This window comes from Neophocaena asiaeorientalis, unplaced genomic scaffold (genome assembly GCF_003031525.2).
Source record: "Neophocaena asiaeorientalis asiaeorientalis breed wild unplaced genomic scaffold, Neophocaena_asiaeorientalis_V1.1 scaffold40, whole genome shotgun sequence".
NCBI lineage: Eukaryota > Metazoa > Chordata > Mammalia > Artiodactyla > Phocoenidae > Neophocaena > Neophocaena asiaeorientalis.
Window position 1 is genome coordinate 1,605,576 of NW_020185335.1, and position 15,533 is coordinate 1,621,108.

Consider the following 15,533-nt stretch of genomic DNA (forward strand, 5'->3'; position numbering starts at 1 on the left):
GAATACATTCATAGAAATAGCTGCAATATTAAGGTTCATAGTGCCGAGGAACTCATGTTTGAGAGAAGAGGTAAAAACCCATCTTTTTATTTATTCCTCAGAGCCAAGGTAGGATAATAAAACCCACTGAGGAAAATCCAGAATTAAGGTGCCATGAGAGCTCAGGTCAGTAGCGGTCAAGGCCAGAGCAAAATGACGACTCTGGCAGTACGTATGGCTGCCAAACCATGGAGGAGACGAGCTGAGGTCATTTCTAAAAAGGTTCTGTGATGGTACACAACAAGCACAGAACTTTCCTTAGCCTGCACCAAAGGTTGTATCCAGTTTAGATAATTACAGATCTTGAAGTCCAGAAGGAAGTGCCCTAGTTAAGTTGTAGCCAGAAAAATAACTATGCCAGGAATGTGGACCTCTTCCAATATCGTAACAAGGAAACTTGGACTCCTCTCTGACCTCCACAGGTTCAAGGCTATTTAAGAGTGTTAACTGACCCCCCACCAAACCAGGGTTAATTCCCACCAGGCAGGCCGAAATATTTGTCTTGAAAAATACAAAAATATTAATAAGCTTATTACAAAATACTGGACATTTAAAAGAAAATATTTAACTGAGCCAAATGGCTTTTTCTCACAGAGCCCACATGGAAGTCCTACTTGGGATGTTTCAAAATGGTTGAGCACTCATTATGTGTCAAAGATTGTTCTGAGCACTTTTGTGGATTATCTCATTTAATTTTTACAACGAACTGTGAGTTAATGCAAACTCAGGAATTAGGTGCCTGGATTTAACATTCTGTACTGCTAATTAATAGCTGTGTAACTTTGGGTCAGTTACTTAAACCTCTTGGTTTCCCCACCCACAAAGTGAAAATAATAGTACTAGCAACAAATGGTTATTAATATATAATGCACCTAGGCTATTTTGTGGCATGTAGCAAGTGCTCAATAAATGTATGAGTAACTATCATGTATCTGAGTGCTTCACCTCTTACTAGTGGCAAGCTAAGTTCTGGAGCTGACTTATTCCAGAAATTTCTGGCAGTATTCCTGAGAAAAGAATTGGAGAAAAGGCCAGCAGTGAGGGCATCTACAGGTCCTTGTGACTGATTGTGCTAGAACAGTATCTGAGTCTACAGGTAGATTTCTGGGTCCCTGAAACACACACAACAGAACACACAGACCATGCTTCAGGACTAGCTCGTGCAATCTGCCCCCAGCCCACCACATGAAGATGGGCACCATTTGCTCTCTATTTCAAGCTCTGCCGCATAGGCCTTCTATCCCCCACCCCATGGCCACCATCTAAGGCTGGGATACGAAGAAGGCGCAAACACCAAAAGGAAAAGCTAGTAGTTTATATAGATAGATATATAGATATATAGATATTGATATATATTGTGTTTACATAGTCCACAAGTTAAATGCAGGTATCCATAAGAAGAGCATTAACAATAAAAATACAATCTGTGTGTAGCCAAGTACAGAGACTTAAAATGGTAAAACAGCAAAAAGGATCTCACAAAAGTACAAATATACAGTACAAATTGATTTATTTAAAACAGTTACAAAAAAGCACAACAAAATAGAGATTATCCTTAGAATTATTAATGCTTTGTTAAAGATCAGGTAGGATTAGAGGGTAAGAAATGGTATCGGGTGGGGGGAGCACCTGACTAGTTCTAAGGCTTTAGATACAATGCAGTTGATTACATATTAATTTAGCCATTACATACTGGGGATAGTAGTTGGGGGATCAGTAATTTATCTACAGGGAACTCCTACACAAATCAGATCCATCCATCAGACCTCCCCAGTGCCATCCTTCTCTACTACTCCTGAGGACCCTAAAGCCACCTGGATGACAACATTACCATCCTTTCTCCACCCCATTCCCTATCCATATATTCTTCCCTCCCCTAAGGTGCTGTGCAAGCTGAGAGCAGTCTGCTCTCTGCAGCTGGAACATATACTGTTTTGGCTACAGGGATCCTGTGTGTGACTAGGAAGGTTGTAGGGGACAGCCTTATTTTTAATACTTCAAGTTTGCCACGAGTCTCTTCCCCAACACAAGCTTCTCCTGAATGCGAGTGTCACGCAAATGAGGGATGAACCCTGCCTTCAGCAACATCAGCAATGCACTAACCACTCACAGCTCACAACTATGTGCATACTCCCTGTCTGGGGAGTGGGTGTAAAACCACTGTGTCATCAGCTTGTTCACACTCGCGCTCGCTCGCTCTCTCTCTCTGAAGAACCTCAGTCCCCATGACAGTCATAAAGACAGAAATAAATGCTTGAAAGTTTGACAATAGGTAAAGGCACATGGGCTGCCGCCACACACACTGTAGACAGGAACCCAGTTTGAGGCCATCTTCACTGCTGGGCATTTGCAGCAGAATGGCTTGGGGGTCACACAGACTTTGAATTTGCAGTCTACCAGGGGAGGATCTAGGCTTAACAGGAGAACGAATAAAGAAACCTTAGTGTGAAAAGTGCATTTATTACTACTGTTCCTGCTGGGGAGGCTCAGCAGGGTAAACCGCACCACCTCTCCTCCTTCCGCCCCAGGCACTGTGCATAGTCTGCAGGTAAGGAGAGAGTGCAGTCAACTCTAGCATCTCAAGGGCCAGTGTCATCCTAGGCCCAGACCAGGATTCTGGCCCAAAGATGGATCCTAGAGTTGAAAGAGCAACTGACAGCTGCAAGGACCCAGATGCTTATTTTATTATTGCATAATGTGGGAGGACTTCCCTCTCCCAGGGATGCTGGAGGGTGAAGGCTTCCCGGCAAAGGGCTAACAGGTTCCTGGTCAACATCCAACCTAACACGGTTCAGCTCTTCAACTGTAGTGTACACTTTTTCCCATCTGGAAAGTATTGTAGCTTCAGTGTGGTTTAGTAAACAGCCCTAGGAGGCCAAGAAGTCTCCCTAAAACTTGGCCTCTGCCCTATTTGCTTTGTTTTTAAGACTGTGACTTAATCTCCCATGGCCAATTCAACCAACCTGGTTATCTTTACTCCAATGGACCCAAGCCCTTGCCCAGTGAACCCACGTCCACCCTTTTTCTCCAGTGTGATCACTCAACTCTTCAACATGCCTGCTTGTTGCAGGTTTAAATCATACCACCACCCTGTGCATCTTCTATGGCGCCCAGTGGTAAAAATAAAACTAAACCCCACCTGAGGGTCTATTTCAAACTTCAAACGCTCCCCCAACCCCAGAATCCATTTAACTGGAGCCAGATGAACCTCCCTGGGATGCTGACACAGGCCCTAATCTGGTTCCCCATCATTTAATTTTTAAAACAGGACACAAGGTATCATAAAGGAAAGCAGTTAACACAAAGAAAACACCCACTTATAGGACCTGCTTGTCTCTCCCTCAAGAGAGTCAGATATTTGGAGCCAAAGGGCTCCCAACAAGCACTGAAGCCATATCCCTTTGGATTCACCAGCCCACCAGCAGCATTTCATACTATCCCTACTCAAGATGACTTTGTTATAAAGTAACCCTTGCACATGTAAGGATGGACAGGATGCCTGGATTTCACCTATATGGCCAAAGACACAGAAAGACAGAGAGCTATAAAGGGCAGCAAGCAGGACAGTGAATAGACAGCAGCAGTGGCAAAGCAGCACAGACCACCTGGGACCAAGAGTGTAGAAGGGTCAGTCCAGATCTACTGGGGTCCCTCCCCCTTGGGTACGAGTGCTCAGCTCTGACCTCCCAGTCTCCCCTTCCCCCATGCCACTCCCCCTCCTCTGTGTACACTAATCTTGATAGGAATGATGATCCAAGACGGATGTATTACCGTCCTTCACCTGGTTCCCCTACTCCCAAACTGGTATAGGCATTTCTATTTAATGCCAGAGTTAGCCATCTTCCTTTCTACCCCTAAGCTCTGGGACTGTCCTACTAATGACATTGGCCTTCTTTAACTGCCCATTCCCCCAAAAGCTGACAGCTTCCCTCCAAAATGCTGTCTCAAAACTGCTCTTACACCTCTTATAATAACACTTACGAAATCTTTAAAAGGAAGAATGGACACACCATAGGTTACTCTCATTCCTCATGCCTGGAAGAAAAGACTGAAACAGAGGGAAAAGGTAAGGGGAATACCTCAGCTCTGACCAAGATTTAGAGCACAGCTTCTTCCCCTGGGAGAAGACACCTCTGCAGCACAACAAAGTCAAGTATTAATATATTACATACGCATGGCACAGTATTACAGGAAGTGCTGGTGCTGCTCCACCAGCAAGAGACAGAAGAGGAACAGCAGCAGAAAGTTCAGGGCCCAACTCGCCAAGGTGCACAAGATTTTCTCTTTCCAGGATTAAGGGGAAGTTACCAGGCTGGGCAGTGAGGGTTTCTTGTATTTAAACTACTTGGCCTGTATCTGGTTAGATACAGGTTTGTTCCCATAAGGAGGAAGCTCGGTGGGTGCCCTTGGTGGATATTTCTTTAGTGTCCACTGTGTGCCTGTCGCTATATTCAGTTGATGAGCCTTCCTAATGAGGAAGGATGTTTCTGAGAAACCCGTGCATGAGAAACTAGGAATGAGTTGCTCATGGAACAGCCAGAAACAAGGCCTTCTCCGAGGGCCGTCCTCTGAGAGGATTCCTCAAGACTCAGCCCCACAGGCCCCCAACTGTGGGAAACAAGCCAGAGAAAGCAGCATTCAGAGAGATAAGGGGACAGAGAAGGGAAAAGACATGATCCCAAATGTGTACAAGGTTGAGTGTTCACCAGACACGGTTGGTATTTGGTTCTGAGGTGAACTGGAGACTTACATACTTGTGGTCAGGTCAGCAGCTTCCTCTGGACGGGCCTCCAAAAGCTGACTGACCAGGTAACTGCTCTCAAGGAATGAAACAGTGGAGTGTAGGGCTTGCAGCGAACAAGCCAGTCTCAGTCACTTTGTTCCCCCAGGAGAACAACCTTTAGCACCTGAACACTAAGAAGGACTCCATTCTCAGAACTCCCCCTCCCCCTAGGAGGTAGGTAAGATTATTTATCCCCATTTGGCAGCTGGGGAGGAAGTGAAAGAGCGAGAGGTCACAAGGCTTGTCTAAAGTCTCTGACAGAGCAGAGATCAGACCTCAGAGGTTTGGGACTCCTGACAACAGGCTAGGCCTTGGCCAGTCCATCTTGAAAGGAAATGCCAGGGTCATACCCCAGGAGAAGCCTCATAAGAGAGCTGAGTGGACAATACCCTGAGTTGTTCAAGAGTCTAAAGACCCCCAAAAAAACAAACAAAAAACCCACCCACCCACCTGAAAGCTGAGGGGGGAAGCCTAATTCTCAACACCCACTGGAATCCCACAGTCCGAGGTGATGCTGAAAGTCGTGAAGAAAAAGTGGGCTTAAGATACAGGGGGCAAATGCAACTAAGATTGAAAATACTCTTTGCAGAGGAATACTCTCCACCATGAAATGGAATCTAGGAGACTTTTCAGGTATTGAAACATTATCAAGACTATTCTAGGGAATTCCCTGGCAGTCCAGTGGTTAGGACTCTGCGCTTTCACTGCTGAGGGCCCAGGTTCAGTCCCTGGTCGGGGAACTACGATCCCACATGCCACATGGTGTGGCCAAAATTTAAAAAAAAAGAGTATCCCAAAACCTTAGAGCTGGCTATGGGAGGAGACAGCCTGGAGAAGCCTGAATGCTGGGAGGAGTGGAGTAAGATGGGAGGGACTCTGTAAAAGCGCAAGGATGGGCACTGCCCAGCCAGCTGTACTGGTCCCAACCCGGGGCATAGTTCCATTCGTTTCTCCACCAACTGGTTCAGCTGCAGAAGAGGAGAGGACATGATTCTGAGTTTTTAAAAATAGAGAATAGAACTGAAAGGGAAACCAGAGAGACCCCTACACACCAAGAACTAGAGGTCTTGGTCAGAGTGGACAAAACCAGTTTTGCAGAAGGGGAAAGGCAGTGCAGCTACAAATAGGCCCAGGTCAAGACACCATGCAGACAGGTTAGGTCAGCGGAAGGGTGGGGGCAGTGCAGGCACTTAGGCACAACATAGACAGACAGAGGACCAGGTGTAGGGGCCTAGGGAAAAGGGTCCACTGGTTCTTTCAAAAGTCACCATTACCAACTAGAGATTCAGTACAATTTCAAAGTGGGTCTGGCATGCTGAGTAGGAGGAGCCTTGTTAGGTCAGCTACCTTTCCAGAAGCCCTGCCTACAGCCCGGTCAGTCTGGCCATCGGGTCTTTCTCCCAAAGTCCCGTGACTGGGTCCCCGCCAAGGCAGTACTTCACTGAACCCTGGAGCGGCTTCTCTCTCCTAATGCTAGAAGCCTTGTGGGAGGAATGATGGGGAGAGATGGGAAAGGGCTGAAGCAGAGGATCAAGCAGAGTCCCCTGCACACCCAGCCTTAGACATCTGTAACAAAACTACCCTTTAAAGTGCACAGCTCTCAAAAGAAGAGTTCTGGGTGGGAACCCTCTTATTTCCAAGCATGGGGCCTCCTGCCCTCCCATCACAAAAAAGAAAGGAAAAAAAAAACAAAAACAAAAAACTTCAGATAGCTGAACTGCTACTATAAGCTGTGGATCATCATTTTTGGCTCTTTCTTTGCTCCCTCCCTCTGCACCTGCTCCCAAAGCCTGACCCTCTCCTTGCAGGAGCTAGGGATGAGGAGGAAAGAACAGGGAGGCCCTGATATTTGGAATGTTTCTTATCCTGCGTGCACCCCCTTCCTTCCTTGGCCCGGGCCTGCTGCTCCCCATCACAGCACCCTCTGGGGCTGTTCTGAAAAGATGCCATGGGGTAATGGGCAACAGACCATGCCTTGGGAGGCTGCCTTCACGCCTTCTCTTCCCCACTAACCTCACTGCCAAGAGAGCCATCCCCTGCTCGGCATGTGCAAATCCTCTGCTTGCTCACGGTGAGGCCCAGCTCTGGGGTAGCATCCCAGTCCAGGTCTGGGAGAGGTTCATTTTCCTGCATTGGAACGCCCTTCAATGGACAGCTTTACCTCCTGTGGAATGAAAGAGGGACGGAGCAGCGCAGCCCGTGTCTCCTCCCCTTGCATGCCGTATCTTTGGAAGCTCGGGGCTGGCCAGCAGGCCTGAGCACCAGGCTCTGGCTGCAAGGGCTCTACCATTCGGGAGCCCTCGCCTAACGGCTGGCTTTTCCCATCACTGTCACATTGCTCTCGGGGTCCCAAGACTGTCCTCTCAGGCCTTTCTCGGGGAGGAGCCAGCTGGCCAGGGGGAGCACAGCTGGACTGAGAAACTGAGTGACTGTTCAAGCTCTGTAAACTGATAGAGATGCAGACATCTCCCACCTGTAGCCGATGGCAGGGCAGAGAGAAGAGCTGTGCAGTCCGCCCAGGGCTGCAGGAGGACCAACCCTGGCCATATACAAAGAAGGGGTGCTCGGGGGGCACCTCGATGCTCACTTTGCTCTGCTGCTCACCCACCACAAAATGCAGCAAGACAAATCCAGGCCACCGGCTCTCCTGAATGTCCACGACTGTGCTAGAGTCAATCTTCAGCCCCCCGCTCACTTCGGCACTGCGCACAAAATCCTGGGTCTGGAGGTCCTCCACCCGCTTCAGCTCCCCTGTAGCCAGCTGGATGATGGCGCCTTTCATGAAATGGGAGGGCAAGTGGGAAGAGGTAAAGGGGGGTGGCGTTGACTCCTTGTCTGGGAAGGCGGCTCTGGCCTGCATGTCCAAACTTGACGCCACCAGGATCTCCGAGCCCATGGGTAGCAGGCCTGGGTCAGTTCCAGTGGGCACCAGGTTGCCATTGGCTACAACCATTGCTTTGGGTAAAGGTCTATGTTTCAGGGGCTCCTGATGGGATTGAGGGTAGAACCCTCGGGCCTGATTTTTCTCGGCCATCTCTGCTGCGTTCCGGGCTGACCCTCGCCCCTCACCCTGATGGTCGGGGTTATGATGGGACAGGTTGAGGGGGCTGGGCTCACCCTTCCTCTGAGCTGCCACCACACGATAGTCCTGAGAAGCTAAAGCACCAACCACCCGCTGGACCTCGAGGTCGGTGTCTGGGGTCCCTCGGTGTGCTGGCACTGCCACCTCTACCCGCGCAGTCTGAGAACCTGAAAACAACTGTCCATCCACCACACATTCTACCACTGGCACCAGTCCCTGGCCCTCACCCTTGCTGTTGGGGGAGTCGAGGGCTTCGCTTTCCCGTCTCACTAAATTTCGCTCTCGTTGTCTCTGTCCATTGGCAGCGGCTGCTTCCAGAGCAGACTGGCCCTCCTGAGGGGTAAGAACTGGGCTGGCACCTGCTGGAGGGGTTTCATGCATGGTGTACCCAGCAGGCAGCCTGGACATCTGATAATAAATGGGCATCCGGCCTGGAGCGAGGTCCAGTGGCTGAGTACTCGAGTGATGTGGCAACTGCCCAGGTGGGGAGGTGGCAGAGGGGGCTTTGTTGAATGAACGGGCCGGGGATGAAGCCTGGGGGGGAGGAGTGGCTCCTTCTGCCAGGAGTGAGGCATATGGCACAAAGTGTGGAAGGTGAGAGGTGGCGAGGTTGGCAGAAGGAGAAAGGAGGGGACTCGGTAGGAAATTAGGTGGCACAGCATAGGGAAGGCTATAAGGAGACCCGATAAACTGCAGAGAGGTGGACGGGAGCTGAGCATAGTGGATTGGGGGATAGTGGATTCCTGGATGTTGAATCAGTGAAGACGCTACATTAAATGTGGGGGGCAAGGGGCTCATGTTCACCACAGACGGGAGGCCAGTTGGGGAGAAGGTGGCAGGTGGCACAGCCACCTTATACAGCATGCCATACTGGTCCACCGTCAGACCAGTGATGGCCTCAGCTCCATCACCCCCCAGGCTGACTCTGGCTCCTGCCTGGCTCTGCCCGGCCACCACCACCCCTCGGGACCATTCAGAGGCATCACTGGAGGGTGTGTGGTTAGTTGAGCAGCTGGTAGTTCTCCCCATATCCTCGCTGGTCACGGGGAGGTCTCGTTTCTTTGGTGGAAGGCATTCCTGACTCCTCTCATGAACAGGTTTCATATTGCTTTGTGGTGTTCCTGGAGCCTGGAAGGGGTCGGCTTGCTCCTTGGGGCATCAGAAGGGGCTTCTTTGTGGCTCCCCTGCACCCCTCTCTGCTGCTGGCTGGGGCGCCCACATCTGCTAGGGAACAAATCAGAGGCAAAGAAAAGTAACCTAGGGGTAAACCAAGTCAAAGGAAAGAGCAGGAACTGTGTCCACGGAGGAAGATGTAACAAAGGGGACTGCTGGAAAAAAAGAGGAATGAGAAAGGAGCAGACAAAGATGCTACCCTTCTCGCTCATCCAGCCTAGGACATGAAAGAAACAATCACGGAAACCACAAAGAGGTACAAGGACAAGCATTCAACAATGCATAAATAACCTGTGGGCTCCACAACCCCAGGGAAACCAACAGCTTCATGATTAGCTGTTCCTCTGATGGGGACCTTGACTATTCTAAGCCTTTTCCCTTAAGGGGGATTTGAACACATGGTCTTTGCTGCTGGTTCCTTTTCCTAACTTTCTCCTTTTGCCACCAAACACTACCGTGCTATCTTCTTTCCTGAACATATGATCTCATCCTTGCTTCCTTTCCCCAGCCTAATTTGGGTTATTATCTCACCTATCCCCATCCCCCCCACCCCAGGCCTGCCTAAACTCTCATCCTCCTTTGCCTCATATCACCACTACCCCAAGGACCCAGGGGTCAGTCAATAGGTCCTGAGGTCTGCACGTCTTGTTTTTTTTTTAGAAACGTTGTTCCCTAAACATGTTATGAAAGTATCTTCTTCACCCCATGAAATACTACATTCAAACTTGGGCCCTATGGGGAGGTGATTGTACTGGTGTTTTCTACAGTTTATTTATTTCTCCTCTCCAAAGGGCAACAAAACTCTTCTGACCTCCCATAGATTTTGTGTTCCCTAGTTTGGCAAGACTTCTTTTCTTCCCATTGACCACCTTCAACTGGCCTTCTTCATGCATTCCCTTTCTTTTTTGTTTTGCCAATGGCTCCTTTTCCATTGTAGGTCTGCTCTAGGCACCACTTCTTAAAATTCTGGTTCTATTCCTCCAAACATGCCTGTTTATTGCTATCTCAGGTCTATATGATTCATAAGAAAGTTCTCTCTCCCCTTTCTCTATCACCTTTCACACATGCTTTTGTCCATTTTCATAAAGTATCTTTCTGGTCTGAACATTTCAACACATACGAAATTTTTCACCTATTTCTTCCTATCAGGCTTCAGTTCTTCGGATCTGAAATGAGATTTCTATGATATTACACTCTGTTCTGTTTTTCCACTGCTGAATTCCAGATGTTTTTCCACAACAAGGTATCCAAAGCGCCTGTATTACCTGAGCTTCCAGTGGTGCTTCTGAGCAGCTGTAATAAGAAGCAGTGTCCTCCCCACTGGCTTGGGAGCCTAGGAGACAGAAATAGGAATAGAGTAAGCAGGAACCTAGCCTCTGATCCTCCCCAGGATCATCAAGAAAGGTAATTCCAAAACCACAAAGACATTAAAGTCCAGGAGTCCCTGCCTCCTACTCTTCTCCAGAGGTAACAACACATTAAATTCTAATTTGTAGGACAACATCTCTGGAAAAAAATTTCCATGTGTCAAACTTCATTGTTTTCCTTAACATCATATTCTTCGTTCTCTACCTGTACCTATTCCCCAAAGGTTAAATTTACTTCCAATCCCAATTTCAGGTAAATGTACAAATAAACGTGGAAGACTCAACATTGTCCCCATGTGAACAAAGGGAAGCAGGAAAAATCAGCCCCACAGATTTCACTTTTATTCAGGGCTGATGAAAACACAGATGTGGAGGTTATTTAAATGAGATAAGAGGCACTAGAGGAAAAAGAACAATTATTTATGTTTCTGGGGCAGAAAAAGAGGTCAAGGGGGAGTCACTCAAAGGGAAGCCTTATTAGCAGATTTCCAGGGTAAAAAAACAGGCTCCTCTGTGTGTGTGTGTATGTCTGTGTAAAATTTTCTAAGTGACAACTTTGTACCACGTGCTGAATCAGGTGTGACAGTAACTGAAAACATTCCCTTTGTCCTCATGTAGCCTACCAGTGGGAAACAAAACTCATGCTAAACTGTCAATATCTGAATCTACACATGCCAGAAACGTTAAGCACTGAAGAACAGAGCCTTAATCTCTAAAAACAGAGAAAGTACTACTGACCAGTAGTCAGAGAAACTACTACCCACTGCCCTGTCCAAGTCCTAAAGAACACTGCACGCCTCAAACCAAACTGAAGACACTTCCCTCTTAAGATCAGCAAGGTGCAGATGTACAAAAAGAAAAAAGTGACAAGATAGGAAAACAAGGTGGAAAGACAAATTCTTGGTTCCATAAACACAAATTTACACAGTGGGCACAAGTCTTGCATCCCTTCTTTGCCAGCAGTTCCAGTGACTGAAAAGCAGTTAGATTTCTCTCTCATTCCCAACTGAAAATGGGGTCACAACTTCAATTTCAGAATGATACTTGCTTCTCACAACTAAAGCATTAAAGAAAACCTGCCTCTAGGTCACAGAGGGGTTAGCCAAACACAGGCTAATAGAAGGACTGAAAGAGGCAAAAGGTCTGCAGGAATAACAAAGAGCCAAGCCTGTGCACTAAGTTCCCACAACGCAAAACACATTTCGGAATCTGAAACTTCGGCCTCTGAAGAGGCTCAATGAGGATTTCTCCAGGGGAAGACGCAGCTTGTGACCCCAACCGAGCTAACGGGAAAGGAGGACCATTCCGGAGAGCTGCCAGCGCTGGCAGCACAGCCCGGAATCAAGAGGGTGAACCCAGCCTCGGACTCGAATTCGTTGAGGGCGAGAGGTGCGCCCGCCAGAAAGACAGGAGCTTAGAAGAGACAGGGGTTATGGCTTCCCTTGATCCCGCAATCCTTGCCCCAAAGGGGGTAGGGCCCGAAATTGGAAACTCTGCATTTAGAGAGTGGGGGGTCGACCTTTCAAGCAGAGGGGTAAGGGCGAGGCCCCGCAGGCGCTGCTTCCTTGTTTGGGGGCCCCTTCCCGCCCCGAGGACTCGGACACCCCGGCCCGCCAGGACACAGTCGCGGGGGAGCAGGAACCGGAGGCCTCTCTCTGGGCCTGGCCGGTGAGAAGCGATCGGGGGTCTAGGCGCGGCCTCTTTCGCTCCCTCGGTCCGCGGGGCAACGGGCTCTGGGGGGCCACTTCCTCCAGAGCTCCGAGCCCAGGCCTGCTTGGCCCCAGTGAGGCCGACTCGGCGTCCTCCATTCCCGGCGACACTCACCGGCCCATCTCACGGCGCTCCCTGGGCTCCTCCCGCTGGTCCCGGAGCCGCCGCAACGGCGGCCGCCGCCATCCCCGGCCCCGGAGCCGCCCCACACCCAACGCCCCCCCAGACGGGCGCCCGAAGATGGTGTCAAGCGCGTACCGCCCCCGGCGCGGGGAGATTGCGTCACGGCCCCGGGCCGGAGAGCGACGCCCAGGAGTACCCGGGAGAGGACTGTGCAGGCTGTCCGACCGTCGCCCCCAGCGCCCCCCTCTGGTGGGAAAACGAACTCCTCTCCCTGGGGCCGGGTCACGTAAATAGGACTGGGCCCGGCCCCCTCACCCTGACCCCACAAGGACCCTGATATCTGTCTACTCCAGTAAATTCTGGGGGTTCCCAAACACAGCCCTGAGGCGTGCCCATCATTTCCTGGACTTCGGGACCTGACTTTGTGAAGACTTCTTTGGGGGACCTCGGAGAGCTCCAAGGCGACCCCGGCCCAGGAGGGTAATGAGATACCCCTAGAGACCCAGGATGGAGATGGAGCTCTTTAAGAGTTGAGAAATCGCTCTGAGGGGGATGAGAATGGGCCGGAACCAGGACCTAGGGGAAAGTGAAGCTAGTGTCTTGAAAGTCTGTGAGGAATGAGAGGATGGGGATTAGTACAGTGGGAAGCAGCTTAGTTTAGAGGGAAGAGGGCTTGACTACTTGATGAACTATGAGGTCACCATTCATTGCCAATAAACTAGCTGACTTTATTGTAATATGAACATCTGATTAACTTAAAGGAAAAAAGGGAATTCCCTGGTGGTCCAGTGGTTAGGACCCGGCGCTTTCACTGCTGGTCCCGGGTTCAATCCCTGACCAGGAAACTAAAATTCCACATCCCTGCGAGCCCCACAGCTCAGCCAAAATAGAAGAAAGAAAAAAAAAAAACTAAGTGAAAAAAAATGAACACCAATTGAATTTATGCTTTGATTACAACTATGTTAAAAAGTAGTTCTGCATACAGACAAAAACTGAACTGAGAAAAAAGTAACTTTAACTATTGGAGAGATTGGATTCTCAGCAGATTTTTCCCTTTTCAGTTTCTGCAAACTTTGTTCAATAAATAATCATTGATTTTTGTTTGATTTTGAAAGTACTACTGGCTGGGCTCTAGCTATCCAGCCTTTGGAAAATCGTTTTACTACTTTATACTTGGGTTTCCACTTCTGTGCAATGAGGAACTTGAACTGAATGAAGGAGTGGGGGTGAAATGTAGATAGGAGAGCTCTCAAAACATTTTAAGTGAAAAAATAAGCACATATATACAGTGTGAGATCACATATTTGTTGTTAAAAGACATGTAATATTACAGTTGCATATATTTATGTATTTGTAGAGAAAAGGAGTGGAAGGATATGTAACAACTAGCTAACATTTGTTATCTCTGGAGAAGAAAGTGGAATTGGGTGGTGGCCAAGAGGAACAAAAGGGACTTATGTTACTGTTTGGATTTTTTATGGAGACTATTACCTTAGAAATACTAAAATGAGTAAGTTAAAATACAAATAAAGTATATGATCTCTAAGATTCTTTCTAGAGAACCCTTAGACCTCAACTTTGATATTTTCTCACTTGGGTGGGAACAGAGAATTATCAAAATTATTGAACACTACACAGACACACACACCTTGCACCAGTGGGTAAAATATAGTGACACTACTGATTTGTAGCCATCTAAATCAACAGAGAACTTTGCTTTGTGAATATTAATATTATTTATAACAGTTGTCTTCTCAGTTTGTCCAAGAAGGAAGTCCTGTGGTCGCTCAGTGGCCCCATTTTAGTACTAACTGGCAGAATGGTTTCTAGTTCATTGCTTAGCTCACTAAACTGGCATTAAAACTGCCAAGATAGAGACCATCCAGGTGTATTCAAGGATAACCAGTTTCTCCCAGATCAAGATACACCCTCAGAGAGCTGGTTTTCAGGCAAAGTTGAAAGAGCAGACACTGGTAGATGCAAACAAAAAGTTTTTTGGCTACCAGACATTAACATCACTTGGTGCAAAGGTGTGTCTAATTTTTTTAAAAAAGGATGTTCTGATTGGTGAAGCACTGGTGACTTCCTGGTTTGGTGCTGCAGTCCCAAAAGGGTGGGTCATATCTTCTGTATCCTCTTCTAGAACTCTTTACTCCAAGCCATCCGCATTTCTTTGGTTGTACATATTGATGGTAGGAAGCCCCATAGTGACAGTTTGACAGGAATGTTAGTGACAAGTAAACTAATACAGTTTTAAATTTAAGATACTTAAATAACCCAAAGTTACCTCACTTCTCTAAAAATCTGTATTATTCTCTGGAATGTGGACAATTCCCTATTAAAGTTTTTTAAGTCAACCTAGGGTTTAAAAAACTGTAATTGGCTCAATAAATAGTCGTTGAATGAAATTTCACAAAGCTATCCCCAAATGGGAGACTTCCCTTGCTAATTCTTTTGCTCTCATTTCCTCGTTTCTATTCTCATCTATTTTGCCTATTGGCTTTTTTTAGTCTCATCTGAAAATCCTTTATTTCTTTCACAGCTTTTTTTTTCTTAAATTTCCACAGAATTTTAAGAACTGATGCAGTGAAAAGAGATTTTTTAAAGGTATTTGGGACATTTGGGGACTTAAAAATTAAACTTTAGTCTGCTTTGTCCACCTTTTCCATTTCCCTGGATTCCTATTAAATTTCTTTGATGTGTGTAGGTTGAATTTGTATGATGAGAGAGCTTGAGCAACTCTGCTGGACAGAAAATAACAAGGACAAAACCCTGCCATGCTAGTTGCTCTGCCTAAAAGCAAGCAGGAGTTTCAAACCAGCTCTATGTTTGCTTAGTTCCTAGTTGGCGATTTTTCTAGACATGTAGTACAGGCAGGGTAAGCTCAGACAACTATCCAACTTTTTTTGACATTAAGGGATCAAACCAGAGAGAAGTGCTGTTAACTTGGGAAACCATGTGTGTCATAAGAGGAGTAGGTGGCTTTTTTCATACTGTCATGTCTTCCTGCTTGTGTGCTTTAGCATGCCAAGGTGTCATTTTAGGAAAGGAACTTTTGTCTTTATATTATTATTATTTTAAATTTTATTATTATTTATTTATTTTTGTCTGCGTTGGGTCTTTGCTGCTGCGCGCGGGCTTTCTCTAGTTGCAGTGAGCGGGGGCTACTCTTCATTGCGGTGCGCGGGCTTCTCATTGTGGTGGCTTCTCTTGTTGCAGAGCACGGGCTCTAGGCGCCAGGGCTTCAGGAGTTGTG

At 47.7% G+C, this 15,533-nt stretch overlaps 1 protein-coding gene across 2 annotated transcripts; it reads right to left on the reverse strand.

Moving 5' to 3' along the window:
* Positions 1-1,339: 1,339 nt before the first annotated feature.
* On the reverse strand, positions 1,340-12,406 carry ATXN1L (ataxin 1 like). Of its 2 annotated transcripts, none has more exons than XM_024735642.1 (3): positions 12,269-12,406; positions 10,343-10,410; positions 1,340-9,125 (listed from the first exon to the last, which is right to left on the reverse strand). In XM_024735642.1, the coding sequence occupies exon 3, from the start codon at positions 9,006-9,008 to the stop codon at positions 6,942-6,944; it is 2,067 nt and encodes a 688-aa protein (XP_024591410.1). In that variant the 5' UTR covers positions 9,009-9,125; positions 10,343-10,410; positions 12,269-12,406; the 3' UTR covers positions 1,340-6,941. The 2 variants fall into 2 exon arrangements, with proteins under 2 accessions (XP_024591410.1, XP_024591411.1); XM_024735643.1 differs by having other exon boundaries at positions 1,340-9,128.
* Between the last annotated feature and the right edge of the window lie 3,127 nt (positions 12,407-15,533).